This window comes from Anabas testudineus, chromosome 9, assembly GCF_900324465.2.
Source record: "Anabas testudineus chromosome 9, fAnaTes1.2, whole genome shotgun sequence".
Taxonomy (NCBI): Eukaryota; Metazoa; Chordata; class Actinopteri; order Anabantiformes; family Anabantidae; genus Anabas; species Anabas testudineus.
Window position 1 is genome coordinate 15157845 of NC_046618.1, and position 22434 is coordinate 15180278.

At 40.6% G+C, this 22434-nt stretch overlaps 1 protein-coding gene across 4 annotated transcripts in view; it reads right to left on the bottom strand.

Moving 5' to 3' along the window:
- The window catches only part of pde4d (phosphodiesterase 4D, cAMP-specific), a 78538-nt gene that overhangs the window by 13054 nt on the left and 43050 nt on the right, over window positions 1-22434 (bottom strand). For 2 of the 4 annotated variants that reach the window (XM_026342746.1, XM_026342748.1), the window contains exons 2-6: window positions 8221-8412; window positions 6416-6452; window positions 6257-6333; window positions 5760-5809; window positions 2401-2513 (exon numbers count right to left, since the gene is read on the bottom strand). In XM_026342746.1, the coding sequence (XP_026198531.1) occupies window positions 2401-2513; window positions 5760-5809; window positions 6257-6333; window positions 6416-6452; window positions 8221-8412 (469 nt within the window). Of the gene's footprint in view, window positions 1-2400; window positions 2514-5759; window positions 5810-6256; window positions 6334-6415; window positions 6453-8220; window positions 8413-16002; window positions 16677-22434 lie in introns of those variants that run through there. The other 2 variants (XM_026342747.1, XM_026342749.1) reach the window with 2 other exon arrangements.

A 22434-nucleotide genomic window follows, 5' to 3' on the forward strand; every position in this document is an offset into this window, starting at 1 on the left:
TTCGAGAACCCTGTTGAGGAAACGGAGTGACTTGGGTATTGGGAAACTATTTCTAGTGTTTGCAATGATTGCAAAAGTTATTCTAAGTAGGAAGGCTTTTACCTTATCAAGATTGCCATAAGAGGCACGACAACTGAGAGGCCATCTCAAAATTTCATGTCTAGACTGTCAAAAATGCATGTGTTGGTAAACAGGCCACATTTCAAGCACTAAGCATGAGTTGCTGTGTGTACCTGGGCCACATGTGACCCCCCTTCTAACGAAACTGCACAGAAAATAGCCCAAATGATGCAGATTCCTGTCCAGCTACTGCGGCTTTTCTCAAAAAACAACAATCTGTCCTGCTGAAATCATGGTGCAGATAAACTGAGATCTACATTTGACCTGTTACAACCTGATGTCAAAGCCAAGATCCAACAATGGCAGCTTAACAAACTGGATGTTGACGCAACCAAAACACAAAAAGGTGCTGCTTCAGGAGATCCAGCCTTCACTAAAATGTATTCTTTCAAACCAAAAATATCTCGAAAAAAGACGTCAGAGTATCTGAAATCATTTATCATCCAATTGTACCTCAGAAAATGGTCCAACCGTGACCATGAAAGGGCATGCTGATCAAACTTTACCAGCACACACTGTTCCTAAAGTAGAGTGAGAGGAAAGCCAGCTGCTGATTCGAGAAACACCTACACCCACACAAAGGGTGGAAATGTAACCACAGGAGCATCCTAAACTAGAATCACAAGATAAGTCACGAGTGCACTACTGAGCTCAATGGTAAGGCTATGTCTGAATGAAATGTATTAGTTTTAGAGCACCGTGAACCAAATGTTCCACTGACGTCTAGCATAGCGATTTGAAAATAATCATATATATTTCAACTGCTGTGTGAATGCAATAACAACAATAGTGAACATGTCCTCTCTTTAGTGTGAGATCCCTCTAGGCAACCTGGTTTAACCTTTTCTTACTGCATGCCCTTCTACCACATATTCAGCGGTGATATGCATTTTTGCATATGCCAAAGCCTGACTACCCCAGCACCAAGCACAGGTAGTGATGTTCAAAGTAATGTCACCGGACATAGCATGCAGAGGAACTGAAGAGCAGATTTAGCTTTAATTTAATTCAATTTACTTCAAGGGAATTCCATTTTATTGTTTCTTTTTTAATCTCAGACTTCCCCTCACTGATGAGTTAAAGCTAATGTTGAGTGCTGATAAATGAGAGTCTGCAGGGTACAGACGCAAAGTAATGGCTATGTGTGGGAGATATAGTGACTGTATTACTTTTGATGTGTGTGCGTGTGTGTGTTGCTGGAGTGAGATAGCAGGCTGGTTGGGCCTGTGGCTGTTGCCATGACAACCGAAGATGGCTGTGCTGGTGAACAGTGGTAAGGTATTGCATTTACCAGTTTTTTTTTTCTATTGTTTCACTTTTAAATAAGTCAGATGTCCTGGTCATGCATGCATCGTGGTGCCATTAGAGGTAAGCATGTGCATGTGTGTAATTCCTTTGTCTGTCCTCCCTGCCTCCTGTCTAGGTCCATCCCTCCTTGTGTGACATCACAGTGTGTGACATCACCAGAGCCTAGAGCTGATCAGCATTCAAAGCAGCACAGCAGCCTCCCTCCACACACACAGACACACACACACACACACACGTACGTACTGGAGGTGAATGAGCATGCTCACAGCACAACCCCCTGCCTGCATGACGATGCTATCACTAACACAAAAAGGCAATACAACACAAACAGTCCAATGTGCACTGTGATGACTGACTGGTCAAAAATGTATGGAAGGACATACGAAGAACTAATAATTACTGTAGATGTGAGCTCCTCGGACTCAAGCTTGTATGATTTGGTAAACACTTGAAAAATTAATAGGGAGCAGGCCCCACACAGAGGAGCAGGTTTGACTAAGACTATACTACACACATCAAAATCAATCAAATCAACCTCCAATGCAATGGATCTATCTGCTGTTGATGGCCTGTCTTTGAGCAATAAACACCATTTTGCTGGTGCAGACTGTCCATACAATATATAGTTAATTGGTGAATTGTAGTATTTACACATTTACCTATTTCTTCATTGATACATTTAAGGATGAATGAAATGTTGTTAACATATTTAAGACTGGTGCATTCGTTAGGATTATGCCGTTTTAAAAATCATTCTCCCTTATCTAACACAGATCCTGGGTAGTAGCTTCTGTGTGTTTTAATCAACTACACTGGCAGTGCACTGCTACAACTGTTCATTTCCAGACTAGACACAAAACAAAACAAACCCTGTATGAATACCTCCAACAGGTGCCATTATGTGGAACTCTGGGGTGAAACTATTGGAAGTTGAAAGCTTTATTTAAACAAGTTGGCATAAACTTTTCTTACCTTGTTGGAGGCCATCTCGCTGACTGAGTGTCTTGTCTGCAGCGTCTCAAGCTGGTCCAGGCACCAGTCCAGCTCCTCCAGTGTCTCAGTTGCCAGTTTCTGGTAGGCCTCCTCTGCAGGGGCAAGACAGGAGGGCAAGGGGTCAGTAAGGGCCCGCTTCAGAGGGCTAGTGGACGGTCCAGGCCCGGGGTCCCCCACCCCACGTACAACTAAGCTGGGATACCCCGAATAGACACATGGATGACTCTTCATACTGGACAGATGAGTCAGCTGTGCAGGCCTGGGAGTTGGGCCTTGTTGTCCTGTATCCTAACCCACAGATGAGCAGTCACAGGTCAACTGCAGAGAAGCTTAATGATTCTCTTGATGAAAAGAAATCCCCAGTGTAGTCCTACAGTTCAAATCCCAGGTTCTTCCTTTTAAGAGTTAATCAGATACAATCCCAGGCAGAACAGCTGCAGGTGATGGATGACAAACAGCCACCCAGTTTGGGTGTCCAAATGAATATCAACTATAAGGAAACTACAGCAAAGAATATAGAAGTAACCCACAGAGCAAAAAAACAGAAATGTCACAAAGACTGACTCACTCACTATCTTTCATATACAGCACACATATCACACATAGTGATCTGGGTGTATCATGGAAAGTGTCACACAGAGTTTTACACTGTCATTCATAAGAGAAGGGTAATTCCAGTCATGTAGCAGGATGAACAGCAGTCTGCTTAGCAGGCCCATGTCTGCCATAGGAGGGATGGAGGGAAGACAGGGACGGTGGAAAAGAAGATCCGGTGAAAGTCTCAGAACCAGTCAAGGTCCGTGTAAATACTGTCCAGTGCAGAACAAACACGAGATCGTTCACAGCATCCGGACATGGTTAACAAATACAAAGACATCTCACACACACTGTCGCAAACAGACACACATGCATACACACGAACACTCATACCAGACGAAATGCTAACCATAACAGATCATGATTTTCTCTTCTTAGCCTCTCTGCCAATAAAAGTATCCATGGTATCCAGGAAGCAAAGGATAAAATCCAGTGCTGTGTGTGTGCCGGGTAGTGTTTCCTATAGATGCTGTGTGTATAGGGGGTGGGCTGCTGTTGCTTCAGCGTCCCTGGTAGCCAAACGTGCTGCTCTCCCCAAGCTGTACCTAAAGCCTGAGAGGACTGCACTGTGGATGGGGAAGGGAAAGTGACAAGACATGGACTGGAGTCATAGAGGAGTGGAGCTAGACATGGGAGCTCCCTATGCTGTGTGTGCATGCATACTAATATGTGTTCTGAATACAAATACACCAAAACAGAGAGGTAAACAAATAGACGGCTGATGATATGGTAAACGTGACAGAGCTTTAGCGTCACAAAGTCCCCTTCAGTTTCTTTTGATTTGAAATCGAAGACATGCCTTTCTCAAAGTCAACCTATGTTAACAGAAAATGTCACCTTGTTGGAAGCCAATTAATATTGATGCCTTGACTAATTTGGGAAAGCACAGGCTTTTAATGTTATGTGATCTGTGATCAGGGAGGGGGGGTCACTTTAGCTGTAATTCAATTACACAGACAGAGGAAACAGTGGCAGAGGACCAAATGTAACCACATGATGCCCTTTCAGCTGCACATTTTGGGTACAGTAGCATTTCGACTCTCTCCAAGGTTTGGGAAAAATACTGTGTTCTCTGGGCTGCATGTGTAGGTTTTGCAGGGGTATCACCACTTAGACTGACAGTTTATAATATTATATTGTAATTGTAATGCACACCTTTGCGCTTTTGTTTCCATGCAGGTGGTGCACATGCATGACCACTGAGCACCTCTTAAAGCTCTTTTGCCACCTTGCATTTTTAGTAATATTGCCCCTATCCTGCTTTATTGTCTTTGACAAATCTCTCCCTCCCCTCCTTCTATTAGTCTCCCACACTCTTCGTTTTTTCCAATGATCTCTGAACATCCTTCCTCCTCCCTCTTTTGTCTCCTTTCTGTCTCTTTTCTGTCTCTTTCTCTCTCTGTCTCTCTCCCTTATGTGGTGTCAGTGGCTGGGGTGCTACTCTTTCTGACAGCAACTGCACTGACGTCAATGACATTCTTCTCATGCTTAGTGCGACATCAGACACCGGCACTCGGAGAGGCCACTCTGCTGCACAGACGCGGGGCTACAGCCAAACTATGTACCGGAACAGCTCGACAGTGAAGTCGGACTGTGAGCAGGAGAAGATGAGAGGAGGAGGAGGAGGAAGAGGGGAAGGAAGAAAAATGCAGAGAGGAGGAGAAGGGAGAGGACGCATGTCAAGGAAGACTATATACTGATGTAGTATTGGTAACTGTTGTGTTAATTCACAACAATATAATATAATGATTATTTGTAACATTTTAATGTAATGTCATCATTTAGATATTAGAATGGCAGATAAAAATGTGTGTGACAAAAGTGAAAATATTAAGGATAATAATAAATTATTATTAATTATTATTATTATTTCACCCCCATGACGCTGTCGTGATATGTGATTCTATGTCTGTGCACACGACTTTAAGATCATTTTACTAAATGAAACACAAGGAAATGTATTATTAATGGTGATGATTATGGTCTCTCCAGCAAACACTATCTAGGTTACAGCCATTGATACTGCTAAAAAAGCAAAGTGACTGTCAAGGGCAAGACTATTCTAACCATCCAACACTGTCTGTACCATGTCCTCCTCATAAAAAACGTCTTAAAGTAGGCCAGGCAGGCCGTGGTGTAGACACTGTCTGTCTGGTGTTAGTCAAAGTGACAATTCTTTCTTGAAGTATTGGTATTATTGCACTTGCATAACAAAGCTGATGGAGAATGGGAAGATCTTGAGGATCATCAAAGTTAACATCCAATACAAAACTGTACCAAATAAAAACACATACTGAATTCTAAATTTCTGCAACTGTTATTAGCTGTCCATAACTAGTTATTCAAACATATCATATTTGCAAAAGGCCACACTGTTCTACTGCTCTTGTAGAAAGTAAACACATCACAGACGGAAAAATAGCAGATCTTTGATTCAGAACTTTTTTCCATTATTTCACTCATTTGAACCAGATGTTAGTGGTATCAGTATTTGTCAAATAACTGTGTTATGATGTCTCATAAGTGTGTCCTGGGCAATTTATTAAATGTTGATATACTTATTTACTGTATATACTTATTTACTGAACGTAACGTAAAGTGATACCTTTAATCTTATGTTTAAGTCTTTTTCTAAGGCAAAATCTTTACCTGATTCCCAGATCACACATCAAAACACACACACACACACTCACACTGAGCACCGAGCTTAAGTCATCATGGCTCTGTTGCAGTCCACATACCTGTAAAGGTAGTTTTGGTGATAGGCGGTGGGTTACACATGGGTGATCTCCTGTTGTAGGGGAAACAAACACACACACTGAGACAAATCCCTCCCAAAACAACACAACTAATTAGGCTCACTCAAAATATTTTATTAAAAACTCTTTATATAGCTCTAAGCCGTAATGAAGAACCACTTTTTGCTCATTTGTCCTCATGTATGGGGGACTTTAAAAAGTGCTGTTGTTGTAATACTCAATAAGAACAGCAGAGGGGGATCAAAGCCAGACTATTAGTAAGCATTGGATACAGTACAAGCAGGTGCAGCATGTGAATGACTTCACATCATTGCTGCTTATTTAGTTGAACATCTTAGTCAGAAAGCGACTGTGATCAAACATTATAATTAACTGGCATGATTATTATTGTTGTATGTAATACAGTCATCCCTCCTACTAAAGCAGATTTCATTTCTATTACAAAAAAACAGTAAATCCTGGCAGCGTTGGCAACTTACTTATTGGACGCTCTGTCTTGCTGTAGATTAGTTAATGCACCAAAGTTGTTTCGTACAGTTCTCAAGCTGGCAAGAACCTGAGAGGAACATAAACTGAATCAAACATCAAATTCTGACAACATATGTATGAAGTCAATACACCAAAGCACAAGCACTCACCTGTGCAAATGGCGTTACAATCATATCGTCACCATGACTGAAAGAAACAAAGACAGTAGTTTTAATATTAGATGTAGGTTCACAGCACAGTTGAGTGAGTGTTTTATAAATTTGGAGGTTTGTCATCACCAGATTTATCTTAGTGTCTCTGATATACTCCATCACAGTGACATGTTTACGCCACACTTTAGCTACCAGCTCAGACCCTGTTTCACAACAGTTTGTGCAACAGTTTCAAAACATTTCCAGCTTTTGGGAGGAGCACTGAGGGGATTTCTTGCTGGACATGTCTGTCCATATAGGACAAATTAGTAAATTACATTTCCAGCATCTAACAAAAAGACAGGACACCGTTACACATGCGAGGTGTCTTTTCACCTGCTGTCCTCTCAGCATTCCTCACACACTAGTTACCCTTCCCCTACTTTTATTTATTCAGGGAAAAGTCAGCTGAGCACATTCCTGACTTAGCTTGACTGTTTGCCCTGGTTGTCAAGTCCCTGCACACACGGCCCCTGGAGTAGGTGGGGGTTGAGACACTTGCCTAATAGCACCTCATTGGGGTTTGTTAAGGGAGTAGAGAGAATATTAGTCACTCAAACTCCAACTCAAGGATTTTAACCCGTACACTTTCAGTCAGAGTCCTGCTGACCACTGAGCTATGTTATGACTGTCAACACTGTTAACATTTGCTCAGGTGACAAGTATGTGTCATGGAGCCCCTTGCCTACAGCTTCTACAAGACCACAGCCACGTGCACACCCACCGACATGTGAGCTGACGTGCCTGGAACGAAAGTCAAAGGAGACACAGACTTGTCATGTGCTCCTGTCTCAAGATAAACAGCAGGTATTCAGGGTAAAAATTATGGGCCACATCATTTCTGAGAGTGGGAAAACAATATTTGCAGAAAGATAAGATGGAAATGACAACTTCACTTCTAAAGCTTTTTAAGGGGAGCAGGTTGTTCTAGATTTCATGTAAAGAACTCTTCTTGTGAAGTTTTCCAACTGTAAAGTCATTGAGATAAAATACACTCAAAATATTTATGTCACTTGATTGTGAAGTTGAATTGTTAAGCATTTTGCAATGTAATAGGAAAAATACATTTGAATGCATTGTGCATAACTGGATTGTGGGCACAGGTCAAGGTAGGGTCATTGGTTTAATACAAGAGTAAGGAGGAAGGTTACTTTCATGATTGTCTTTTATTCTGGCTGGAACGACACTGTGTTTTCAGTCAATATGTTTATTTCCTGTGGCACTAAATGTACAGTACATGTAACTGGATAGCCACCACTGTGTGGAAAATGAGGAATTCGCTATAAGCATACACACTGACTCACAAGGTGCCAGCTGCATATCTTGAAAGTGCCTTATTACGGTGAGGTGATGTGAAGTTAGCATTATAAAAGAAAAAGATCAGGAAAAACTCTGAATTAAAACTCACAGTGCACAGAGCCATCCTTTTGGATTAGCGAGTTACAACATACAGACATAATCTGCAATTTGGAAAAATATCAGAGGTACACTAACTAGATACTTTGCCATTGACTACCTTATTTGTATTACTGAATATGGCTAAGAATAGATTAGTGACACCACACAATCAGCTGTTGGTCATGCACATATCCTAGCAGAGCCAAAGTAATCACTGACAAGCCAAAGGTCTAGTTTAATAAGGCTTTAGCTGGGACACAAACTCAAAGGGGCAAAAAAAAAAAAAAAAGAAAAGAAAAACATTCATTATAATAGCGTCCACTTTAGCAAGATTCAGGTGGAAGCTATATGCATAAAGGACTCACATATCACTGGCAATGGAGGAGTTTCGGGACATAGACTTGGGCGAGAGGTCGTAGTCACTGTCGGAGCGGTAGAGGAAGGACTCTCTCCGTTGACTGTGGACAAAATTGGCCTGCAAAATGAGGCCTGAGCCCGGGCTGGCCATTGGGTCCAGTGGGCTGCGACCTGATGACGTCCCATTGTCCACATCAAAACTGCAAAACAGAACAGACAGAAACAGAAAGGAACAACGGTCAGAAGAGTTGATGTTATTTTACTGTAAACGACAGAACATGTAAAATCAAAATGTAGAAGAAGAGGTAACGTTAAGGAGATTCAATTTCCGCTGCAAAACTTAATGAATTTACCTCATAGAGTTCAGTCTATAGCTTTCTGTACTTGACTAAATGAGATATCTAAAAACATCAGAGGTTTTATGCAAACATTAATTACATGTGACAGGTCTTGATTATTTCAGAGATTACTCACATACTGACTAAACCCACATGAACATTTTCACTGCAACAGGACAGACTCTCCAATCCATTTCTACTGTATATGTCATGAGCTGTGAAATTCAAAGCATTGCACGACATGCCTACACCGCACATGACGTGCACAGCGTAGGTGTGTGGGCCCTATACTAGGCTCCACACTACTCATGCACTGATGGCTGACGTAAATTTAACATAAGTTCCATCTATTAAAATTCTAATCAGCTAGTCACTCATTATCTGGTTGATTGCATGATTATGATTGATGGCAGACTAATTGGCACGACACAAACTAATACAGCAATATTTAAAAAAACATCTACAAGTACTTTGTTTATTTCAAACTGGGCACAGGGCCACAGGAAATACCTCCGGTCTAACACAGCCACTGACTCACAGCTAAAAATGTTTCGAAACCAGTGACACCATTTCCCACTGTGATGAGCTCCTTAATCTCCCAGGTGATTGTTCGCTCAGGTGATGACTAAGGTCTGTCACTAGGGATATCTGTCTTACTTCTAGTGCGACCAAGCACTCTGATAATCCCACCTGATGTGGATGCTAAGGTCAGGGGGGATTCCCCTAAGCCCAATGCGTAATACGAACGCGAATGACGTCTCCTTTGTCATCACCGTCGTCCTCACTATGGAAACAGCCACACATTTAATCCAATATTATCTACGCCTTAACCGGTTCGGGACACCCTGCTCATGTTCCTGCTGGTATGTGTATGTATGCATATGTTGTGGAAGCAGTAGATGTCCTAAGGAGAGAAAAACATACAAGTGTACATATAGTAAGAATTGCAAAAACAAACTTTAGGAGGTAGAAGTCGTCACATCACTGACAAGACTTACACAACCTGAGCTCCAAGCATTTATTAAGGATGGACTCCATCCTTAACACTCTCTTTCTCAACCCATCCACCTGTTGTAGTCAGTGTATCCATTATGCTGCTATATACAGAGGTGTTTCTGTTATTTAGCCTATTCTTCTTTAAATTAATGGACAAAATAGCCGGAAAAAAAAAACTGTTGGTGTAACACAATTTAATCCAACAGCACCAAAACTAAATCTCTTCCACAATGATCAAGCAGTTCAGTCAACAACTCTCCAAATCCAAACACTATCACCTTAGTGAAAGGATGATTTCTTGCAGGACTGTTGCAGGCTCTATTCATTTTAGTTAGGTGTACCTAACGAACTGCCAATTGATTACAATGTCTTCTGTATTAACTGGCTCCAAATGATCCAGAAAAGCGGATGCAAATGCAAATGACAAACACTACTATGAAGTAGAAACTTTCTAAAGTGTCAACTCCTGTTTCTTCTCACATCACCAGAAACAACTGGTTACAGTTGTGTATCTGACCACACGACTGTCATTTGTCAACACAGCTACATTGATGACAGGACATGCCAAGCATATTTTCCACAACAACTAAATGGCTAAATGCTGTCCTGTCCTATCTATCTGTGGTCTCTGTCAGTAGCAGCAGCTAAGTGAGTGTGAGCTTTGGTTGTGGAATAGGATAGTTTGGCTGTCTGCCGATGACTAAGGAAAGGGCAAATGTATTGTCCTCATTCTCTTCTCTCAAACGAGCTCTTAGACACAGTCTTGGACACACACACACACACACACACACACACACACACACACACACACACACACACACACACACACACACACACACACGGGCAATATGTGAGCTGCAGAAACTTTTCTCCTCAGTTGTTTGTCTTCTCTTACAAACATTACTGTGACCTGAGTCCTTGACTCCTCTCACACTGCCTTTCTATATTTAGTTATATTAGATCAATAGTACGTCAGTCTAAACCATTATTAACTGAACTGTAATCTTATAGACGCACATTCTCACACACAGCCCCCTATTCATACCTCCTTATCACATCCAGTGATCCATCTGTGTTTTTTTTACTGCAGGTGTAAAAGCACAGACTCACACAAGTGACTTATAAGTTGTCATTCCAGACACGGGCTAGTCTCTTCTCCAGCTGTTCAGTGTGATAAGTGTGTATGACCACATGGGTGTGTATCATTTTGTGAACAGGACCGAGACTGAGATGACGGAGAGATAGTGAAAGTGTTAACATAACACCCAGCATATGTTTAACAACTGATTCCTTATCACACTTACTCTGACGTCACATGTTACACTCATTCTCAGCCAAACCTCTGACACTCCACTCACAGTGTGTGCACAGTGTGACTCCACAGAAACGCCCTTTTATAGAATGACACAATCAGTCTTCACAACTTGCTTACTGAGGTATTGCACTAGCGCTGGAATAACAGTGGGAAGGAAAGGAGGATGCCAACTCTCCTATGACTGTCTTATGAGAGTCAACAGAAAAACACAAGTGCCACTCATAAGCGGATTATTACAGAGAAGGGAAGTAAATCCAGCATCACTTAAAGGCAGAGACAATAGGAAACCACAGTTTACCCAAAAAGGCAGTGATCCTGAACTGAGATATTACTGGCAAGGAAGGAAATATTTGGTGTGCAAACACTGGCTGGATGACAGAGAGCTCTTTCTGGCTGCTCCAGATATCGCATCTGCTGAACATCACTAACACATGTCCTCAACTTGTTGTTCATCCTCGAAACAGTTTGAAGTCACACCACATAATGTTAGCACTGTGTGCCTTATTCATTTAAACTAAACTAATTATGTCACATTTTATTTGCAATGCAGGACATAGTCTTCAAATGTGAAATCTTATTATTATTATTATTAAAAAAACAGAATTCTACAAGAAATATTTGACATTATTTTATATTTAAACGTAACCAAGTTTAACTGAGCACGGCAATAGAAACTGATCTAACTCCTACACTTATAGATAGACTTAAAAATAATGGATGCTCCGATGCTGCTCAGTCACATTGATGCATAATGACACAAACTTTCTCTCTCTCTCTCTCTCTCTCTCACACACACACACACACACAACAGACACAAACACACAATAATTGGCATAAATCAAAGACTCATTCGTTTTCAGCCCTGGGTCACACGAGTAATTACAAACACCACAGGCGTTGGTGCGCTGCAGCTGTAACAAGACGTACTAGAGAAAGAGGTCAGGGTGTTAAGTGTCTTTGATAAATAATCAGCTGAAGGGAGAAGAGGGAGTCTCTGTTTTCCAACAATCATTTACAGCTGGCTGGCCATGAAAATGTCTAATATCTAATAACAGACATGAAGCAAATACAAAGACAATGTTTTTGTGTTATCCTAAAATGTAAAGAATATAAGGCTTCTACCCTTCTCAAAGCATTTTACACTGTTTCTCATTCACTCCTTCACAGACACAGTCACACACTGATGGCAGAGCTGCCATGCAGCTGGTTCCAACCCATCTGGGGCAACTTGGGGTTCAGTGTCTTTCCCAAGGACACTCGACATATGACAGGAGGAGCTGGGAAATCAAACCACTGACCCTATGATTGGTGGACAACCACTCTACCTTCTAGAGCCGCCCTGCAATAAACAGGCTTCAGTGGAGTGTTTGTAAAGTGTGGAGTAGTGTCCATCAGAGCAGAGCTGTGTGTTGAAGCAAAGAGAGGGAAGACAACACTTATTTTATTTTAGAAAGCTATGAGGACACAGGGGAACAAGCAGTAGATGAAGGACAAGCGGACTGTACTGTGTGTATGTGAGCATTCAAGTGTTTAAATCTGTATATATGCAATATGTGATACTCAACATGCACAAAGTTTCACTGACATTTTCACAAACAGAAACTTATGACTAGAGAAAAGACTCTAAAGATGACACTTAAATACGTGACTTAATGTACGGTGTAACAACACCATGCAGTTGGAAATTTTGGTTTCGCAGCAAATCACAGAAAGGTGCTCGATGTACTCTCAAAAACAGAGCGACGAATCCCAACAGAGACACTACAGGAGATTAGAATGTGTTGATTTACTAAACTTAATTAAAAATACTGATGTGATGAAAGATCATGTGTCCTATTATGAGATCACACTCACAAGAACTGAGTAAAATATCTCTGTTCTGTAATTCAATTAACTTAGTTTGCTGTTTATAAGAGCAGACAAGGAAGTCTTTGATTTAATTCACATGTTGACAGAATTGTATTCTCTGTACATAGGATAATGTTTGTATCTTAATTTTTTCTTGGTCAGATGAAAATATCTATATATTTAAAATATATTTTAAATCAATTTATTGGAGTAACCAACTTACTGAAAGATTTTTTTTACATTATTGTAACAATATATTTGGTTCATACTTAAAGCTAATGTTAAGTATGTATGTAATAAACAAGAAGACCTCAGAGAAATATCCAGTTGTAAGTTATGTGAATATGATGAACAGGTACAGTATAGAGAGGCCATTGCTCATTTAACTCCAGTTAAATATAGAATATATAACTATAGAATCAAAACTCCAAGAACTTCTGAACAAATAAAGAAACAAAAAACTATTTTGTGTCCAACTTTAATTCCTTGTACTAAGGTAGTGATCTAATGTTGTTTTGGTACTGATACAGAAACCCCGGTTCTAACAGACAGTATTGTCACAGCTATCAAAATGTGAAACACCCAGATGTTGGAAAAAAAAAAAAAATCACAAAACTTCTGTCGATTAACTACCAGACAGAAATGTGTGTTTTCTCCCCTTGAGCCATCCTAAACACAGTGCCAACTCACCCAAAGACTTCAATGAGGAATTTTTCATGGTACAAAATCTCTGGTGGAGAACAAATTCATAATGTCTTAGAGCATATACTGTATCATCGTACTGTTTTCCCCAGCTTGGTAATAACACAGAGTGAGCAAAAGTACAGTCAAAGAAAGGTGCTGAAAATGGCCTAAACGTGTAAATACACCAGTGAACTTAATGTTATATATATTTTTCTACATGAAACAGAGGTAACAGGAAAAAAGGAGTGTTGCGTCCACAGGGCACATGACTGAATACTCGCTGCTGACAAGATACAGTTTTTTCTCTATCTGGCTCATACTCACACAAAACATTTCTTAGTCACACATTCACACATGAGCGGAAGCACCCATGCAAAGACACACCATACACTAAGTGAAAATAACACCCACTAGACAGCAAATGCTACAGAATGTTGGTCTTTTTCAAAAGGAGGGATTTGATGCCACATTATGAATTTCAGAGATGATACCACTCTGCTATAAATTACTTGGTGAAGTTAAAGAGCCTCGTTTGCATCAAGGTTATGCAATATTACATTGTTTTGTCTCTCAAACATTTTCCTCACAGATTTGCACACTCTAGTTTCCTTGCTTTCTTTCTTCCCTGTCAGGTATAAACAAACCAAATCCTCCACTTTAGTCATGACGCTGCTTTAGCGCTCGCCATCACTGTGCCATTTAGAAAACTCAGTCAATCATGAGAGACCTACAAAAAGGTCACCATGGCAATGCAGCAATGTCATCTCAGATCACATGGTTGCAAAGAAAGGAAACCATTTCTGTTCCTATATACATAGAGGTCCACTTAACTATGAATCTTTTTTCAGTCCTATTCATCATGACAGGTCTGGCTTAGTAAAAGGTCAAATCTGGAAAAATTATGTTAGATAAACTGCACATTGTTGGGTCCTGTAGAGGACAGATAACACATTATCTTCAACATTTGCTGTCTTCTTGAGATGCACAACTGGGGACTGACCAAGGCCAGATGCAAACAATTAAGTTCATAGTCACACATTCCACACTTCTGCACGCTTTATCTCAGCAAATCAAAACATCCCTTCTGCCCTCAAAAGTGTGGCGCTATCATTTTCATAAACATTCACAACACTCCATATTTCCAAAATTCAAGCCATGTTTACTGAGCTAACGTGCTGATGGATGCTGAAAAGTCTGGGTACACAAACCTGCACTGACACTGTTGAGTGGAGTGGGGTCACATTTGATTTTGGTCGCTTCAGAGGACACAAACACGTGACTGTCCTAAATATACACATGTAGGACGCACAAAGGAAATTGTGCATTCAACAAACACACAAGCAGGCACAACCTGTCACAATCATTCAAGAAACCTATACATAGCTAAACCTGTTCATTTACTGGACTTATCTTAATGAAATTAGTTTATCAAGGGAGCACTCACCACTTCCTGAACACAAACAGCAATACAGTCACCTGTAATTCATGTTTGGTTTTTGTTTTTTTAAGGTATGAGCTGACTGTAAATCTCAAGAAAAGAGAAAGCAATTATGGAAGACAAAGCCATTATGAATTACTGAAAGAAGCCTTGATAAAACAGTAAATAACAGAAGAGAGGAGGGCAGGACAGATGGAGGAGGCGGTATGCTTTGTCCAGCTTAGTACTGCTTTTGGTAGCCATTCAAAAAGATGGCTCATACAAACCTAACACTGCCAGATTCTCAGCTTTTAACATGAGAAAAAGATGCATTGTGCAGTCAGCTCTAGCACTGATGTCAGGTTTGCATGTAGTCACACTATGGCCGTACAGCCATCACACGCTGTCTATCATCTGCACTGCTCAGAGAAACTACGACCCTTGGGGACCTAATTAACGTCTTCATTTCACACGTGCGTCATTTCCTGCCAGGAAGGTGGTGGAACACTTACCATACTTTAACTTCCAGCTACAGGGATGTATTTTTTAACTAAGAAATGAGTTCTGACAGGCAAAGACAAGTTGAGACAGAAGCGGGAGGAGACAAGACGAGGAGGGCAGGGCGAGCTGGGCCCCTGGCACTGAGTTCTGCTCCATGCATTTGTCTGGAGCCATGCACAAGAGAACAACAAGAGAATGTATGGAGTGACACAACAAACTCCTCAATGAATGATGACCTTGCCGTTTTTTGTGGTGTTCTACACAATATATCTGGTTGAATACACAGGGAGGATAAAACTTTAGGGTCACAACAACTCCAGCAAGAGTCATGGCATTACTGAGCGAGTGTGATAAAGTAACATAAACAAGTTAAGGAAAGGGAGAGTCTAATCTTCTGACCCCAGAGCATATCATGCCTTATGCAGACAGACAGAGAAACCACAAACTGCCATGTCTACATATCTGCAGAGGGTTTTTGCAGTGAACCAAGGAAGAGGTTTTGATTGAAGAAGTGAGATAGCACTCAACATTTAAAATATCTACAAACACAGAGCAGAACAAACTAACAGGGACAACGGAGCGAAAATAAGGGACTTGGGATGAACATGAACACATAAAGTAGACACACACACACACACAACAGGATTAACATGGACATTTTCCAACAGGGCAAAGTTCCCCATCTATTTACCATAGTCCCTCCGTGTTCTTCAGTGAGCTGGTAGAGCGAGACCGTGGCTTAAGAATGATACTCATGGTCTGGCTTGTCCTTCCACATCCAGACACAAACCGCATATGCACACTGCCCACACACACACACACACACGGAAAGCCACACACACCCCGTTTGGGCCACCTGGAGCAGCCCACTGTTCAGCCCTCTGCTGTGGTCGGACCACAGTCCCCACTGGTCTGAAGTGATCCAGTGGGAGCTTTCTTCCCTCAGTCCAGTGGGGGCGGTCAGGCCTGTCGAGCCGCTTGAGACTAAACCTGAGTTTAGTCAGATCAAAACCTCCATCCAACAGGATTCCACACTGCTGCTCCTCCTCCAGCTCCAATTGTTTGACAGTAGCTCCTTCTTTACCCTGCTCTCTCTCCCTCTCTGTCTCTCTCTCTCTCTCACGCGTATCTTTCTTGCCAGATCAGCATGCGATCTTCCTCTTTCCTAATCCAGCCATGCACTCACTCTGCTTCTCTCTTTCAAGTCCTTGTGTATTTTTTTTTCCCTGACTAGTGGAAATAAGATCTCCTCTTCCTCCCACATTCCTTCTTTCCCTCCCTTCTTACCTCTGTCCCTCTTGCTTTGTCTTTTTATGTCTGTGTCCCTGTCTCTGAGTTACATGACTTTCCTATGCTCTCTCTGTCTCTCTGTGTGGTGTGGGAGGGGTTGTTTTGGTTATAGTAATTCCTTGAAGGGCGGGACTTGTATCCCCTAGCGATTCTAACAATCATCACAAGTGTCAATCACTTGGCTGCCACAGCACCCTAAAAGCAACAGCTAAAGCATGCAGGTGATCTGGAGAGAGTGTGCACAGTTACTGTAGTGTGCTGGCCGAGTTTTAACATGGTAATCCAATATGACAAGCAGTAAACCGAGACAACAAAGATATACTGAAGATTTCCTGGCAGGAGTTTTTAGTATGTAAGTATGTGATTTGTATGTAGTGATAAAAGTTTCCAGCTTATAAATTCTCCACATGACAGAAAACAATTGGGAGAACATATGAGATCTGTCTAAAATGTGTCACAAGCCCAACACCCTCTTTAAGGTCACTTTGTGCTGCAAAGACAACACGACATTAGAAGTCTCTGCAACAGACATAATTAAATGCAATGCATATCTTTCCCCATGGTCTACAGTAATTTACTGCATTTCAACAATGTCTGCAGGACTTTTATTCTTTTTGCACAAAAGACACTGTACTATGGGTCATTCAGATTTTTCTGTGCATATTTTCTTATGAAACATCCACATTTCATTGGTGGCTATACAACATAATCACCATGTTAATATTTGTAAAACAGGTCAGATTGTGTAGCTTACAGTAAATGGCATTGTATGCTGCATGGCTTGTGGGGCCCGAGGAACACACTGAGAGGTGTGTTGTCTGTCAACCATGCATGAATGAGTCAAGTGAACTACTCCACCTTTGTTTGCACTGTATGTGTAGCTTGGAGTCTTGAGGATCAGAATAAGCCGCTAATCAATCACATAAAAACAAACAAAAAAATGAGTAACAATAAAAAGAAACATGCACGATGAGATGTGAAAGACAACGCACAGATTAAATGTGACATTTTTCCTGCACAGGCAAAATGACTTCAAATCAATGATGTAAAAATTACTTAAAATATCATATCAAAAAGCATTACTGCAGAAGCTTACTTACTTTCTGCTATCACTGTTAAAAAATAGGACACAGCATTAGCTTGTCGCTAAAATCTTCAGTCAAGCAACAAACAAAACCCCAAACCACAAAGCATCAGCATGCACAGCACTGCAGCCCTCTTATCTACAAACCAGTAAGAATTTTTTCAAGTCATCAATCATAAAAGTGGCCACAGACGTAAGTAACGACAGTGTGAAATCAGTCAAAGGATGTTTTTGTTCCAAAAAAGTTGTGGTTTCAAGAGCCACAAAGCAGCAGAAAAGTAAATGAATCCATCCCCAGCACTTGTGTATAAACTGCATAGTGCAGCCATAGATTGAGATCACTGTGCTCATCCATCTAGTCATGTTTCAGAGTAAATCACAAATGTAGATTGTGGCTGCTGTTTCCTAATTTCTTGTGCACATATAAGCAGATGCACATGCATACTTCCATAAACCTTAATGTCAGGCCAAGAATAAATACTCATGAACACACTTCTGAAACCTGTTAATCATTCCTCACTTGACATCTCTTAGTCAATGCTGCTCTGTTTTCTGTTGTTATGCAGCTAAAAATGTGACCACATTTGTGAATTACAGTAAGCTGAACCAGCACATCCAATGCTTTCAGTGTAGCATGGCAGAACGATGTAGTTTATAGCTTTGTGAAGCCGGTGAAACTAATCCTATTATCACGGGCTGAACATTCCTAGGAGAGAGAAGCAAAAAGAATATTTCCTTTAAGAAATGTGGGAAATCTAATTTGATTTTGAAAAAAATACTTTGAAACCACATGGATTCTAAATGAAACAACAACATACAATATAAAATGTACAAAATTCTCCACCTCTTGTTACCCTATTGCATTAAAAGACATATGTTTAGATAAACATCATTCACAAAAACACAGTTTACAATGTGGATAGTCAGATAGAAGCTGGTTCTGAGCATCAAAAGCAAATATATATAAATAAATTCACAATATATGTGTCAGTTTACAGTCTGTAGTTAAAAAGAGGGTAAGTGGCTACATCCACACAAACATCCACTCAAGTATAATTTATAATTAAATTTTAGGCTACACTGCTGCCATCTCCAGGAAGCTGGGATGTAAAACACAAACAAAAAGAAGTGTGAGGTTCATATTAACAAGGGTTAAATTTGAAGGATGGAAGAATGTGTCTTTGCTCAAGTTAGATTTGAATTGTATATTCAGCATAAAATTACTTGAGCTCACCAATAACTGTAATCGTAACTCCTGGTATGTCTTAAAAGATAAGTACCTCAGCCTAAAACAGTTATTAACAGATAATTTATCTCTTAGGTGACGATGTATCCCAATAAGACAAAAAACATTGTAGTGATCTTGTGGATACAGTCCTCACTGGTTTACAGCAAAACAGATGAGTTCAATTAATGCTATAGTATGTATTTATATTATTTATTATCATTTCTATTACAATCTTTATTGTTTTATCTAATATCTAATTTAGTTTCTCTTATATGTTAAATTTTACATTTCATGAGAAAAACTAAATCAATATTTTTAGCAAGAACCTAGTAAAAAAATCACGAAAGAATCAACAAATCAATAAATATCTGGTGTGTTGGTTAAAATGGAGACATTTATGTAATAGAAAATAGCTACTTTACAATAACTAAAAGCAAAACTCACAGTTGCAGTTCCATCTTTTCAGTGCCACCCAAAGAGAAAGTAAAATGGCACCACTGCCACCTAGTGGTGAGACATGTTTAATTCTTGTCATAAAAACAGTTGAATATATTAAGTGACCACAGTGACTGACACCCTTATTGATTGCGTAAAAAAGACAAACCAGCACAAACCAGCTTCAGATAATAAGGTGCAGACAAACACGCTCAGCAAATGCTGATATAAATAGCACTTAGCTACGGAGCAGGCAGTGGGAACATATGGCTGGTCCACTGTATTGACAAGGCTCTATCTGCATCTGTACATCTACGAGCACCACCAGCCATTACTGCCGCTTCATATTCAAATACTATAGAGGCACAAAAACAAGTACACAATTTTACTTCATGTTTATGCACACACTCGCTCCTAGATGCACAAAACACAAGCACAGGTGTACATCAGACGACAGCATAGCTTAGTTTTGGCTGGGGTTGCAGAGTCCATAGAAGTCAGAGTAATGCAGTACCAAAATGCATCTAAAAGGGTCCTACAAATTTCTGTTTGAGCTTTAAAGGACAGAGAGTGCTCTAACAATTAGCTTACGCTCTGCTCTGATTAGTGAACAAACCTGTTGTCCTGGACACCTTAATGATTTAGATGATGTCTGATTGGAACCTGCTTACTTATCATTAACCTTGCTTTTAACCATTTAGTGTTTTTACAAAAGCAGAATAGCTGCTTCTCATGGAACACAGAGATACACACACATACGCATACACACAATTGCACGCACCTGAAGGAGAGTAAACAGCAGGACAGCAAAAAAAAAAAAAATCTAACAACACAACCAGCCACCAGGCCTTGACCATTTACACAGCTCCAGTTTTGTGCTCCAGGTCGAGCTATTTATCAGCTAATGTTCTGATAAGCGGGAATACACACAATATGTGTACATTCATGCAAATTATTCAAACACATAAATGCACACACATCACGGTCACCATTTACACAAGAGCAAGAGAAAAAGACTTTTTAAGCACAGCTGAAATCTCCAAGTTTCCCCTTTGAGTTGTTTTACCACTCCTCAATCTCTAATGGATTCAGTCTCAACTTTTCATATACAAGTCAGAGTAAGACGGAGCAACACAAATATAAGAAGGCATTATGTAGCAACACTGAATATCTAATCTGATAATCTGAAATCTTATGTTACACATTCTCAGCACAAGAACAACAACAAAACAACTTTTAATCCTCTTTCCTTAATACACCCACACAGAAAGCATTTGAGTGTCAGAGATCAATCATACCCTCTCCTGCCCCGAGGTTTGATGTCGATGGGCTTGTTTGTGGCGTAGGGCGAGCCACTGGAGCATGCATGGCGGTAGCGGGCTATCCTCTCCAGAGACAGATAGTCTGAGTTCACAGGCAAACTCATTTTGGTGAGTCTCCTAACCACTACCACACATGCACTTGTCAAGACAGATGAAGGAAGAGAACGAGAGAAGTCAGAGTGACAAGCCTGATAAAGCTATCTCAGTTGAGAAGGGGGAGGGGAGTGTGAGGGGAGAGGAGAGGGCTCAGCATGGGTGTGACTTGAATGGGGAAAAGGATGGAAGGAGATGGAGAGTGAGAGAGAGATGCAGAAGAGGGAGGAGCAAAGTGCAGCAGTAAAGCAAACTCATTTATCTTCTCTTTCAGGCCATAAAGAGTCGGTATTGACAGCAACAAGAGCTATGTTTTAGTGATCAGAGTTACATAATCATTTTATATCTATAGACTAAAAAACTGAAATGGAAATAGATGTCCAGATTAAAACGGCTTCAAAATAAAGTTGGTCCCCTTGCAAGTAATGTTTTTACCATTAATAAATTACAAAAAACTCCAGTCCATTTATAGTACACTATCACACTATAAAGTATTAACCATTTATTTTGTATTGAATATGTCTCAGAAGGTCTATTCTTACTCTTTACTTGTCCAACAGTCCAGCGGGGAAGAGAACTATTTTGCTAATAGTTAGTGTGACAATTTTGTCTTATCCTTGGCTGAACCCATGTGTGTGTCTGTGTGCATGTGTGTGGCATTTAAAACACAAAAGACTGAAGTAAAACCTTCAACCGCTATCAAATAGAAGAACCACATGTCCCTCTTTGAATCATGAACTGTCATTAAAATATAGTGAATACAAAGTAGGGTATTTAAAACATACTGGATTTCCAGGTGAGGTGTGATGTACTCTCCTAACACAAAACAAGCATTAGTAATACTAGTTACTGAAAGAGGTGAAATCTTAAACAAGTCACTTTGTTTTGTAGCTCAAATATAATTTAAATGTCAAACTAGCTGCTGAACGGAAAAAATCAAGCATGATTAACCTCCCATCTGGGTCAACATTTTAAACATGACACTGAAAAAACTGAACTACGAGTTCTTAAAATGTGTCCAGAAGCTCTTCTCACCCTCCAACCTTAGTAAATGCAAATCTACACCACTAGAGGGGAGCAGAGTACCACAATAAACAATCCAGAGCCAGCAATGCTTAAACCTTGTGTCACGACAAATATATGGTGAGTGAACAGCAGGAACTGCAGTTTGAGCAAAGACTTTGTATAAATACTAAGAGCTTCACAGGAACAAGATCAACTAAGCATGAAGATCTCTGGTGTTTCATCTCTGATTGCTGACTGTCATCATTTTCAGACACTACTATCAAGGTAAAATCTACATCACTCCCACTTCTCCTGACTGTTCTCAGCTGCTGGCAGGGGGCAGTCTCCCCTACAGGTACACAGTTACATCACCACAACAGGTACAGTAGCACAAAAGCACAGAGCGGTGAGTGTCTGCGGATTTACAGCTTCTGCTCAGCTCTGACAGAAGCAGCCAGCGTGAGACAACAGGTCCTGGGTGGACGCGGAGGCTGTCTAAGTCACAGATCAAACGACAGACACAACAGGCTTCTTCACTAGTACTGAACATCTGAACATCACCACATGAGCACACCCACACACAGACATACAAGTGCTGACTTAGTCCAAGTATTATGAACACACACACACACACACACACACACACACACACACACACACACACAC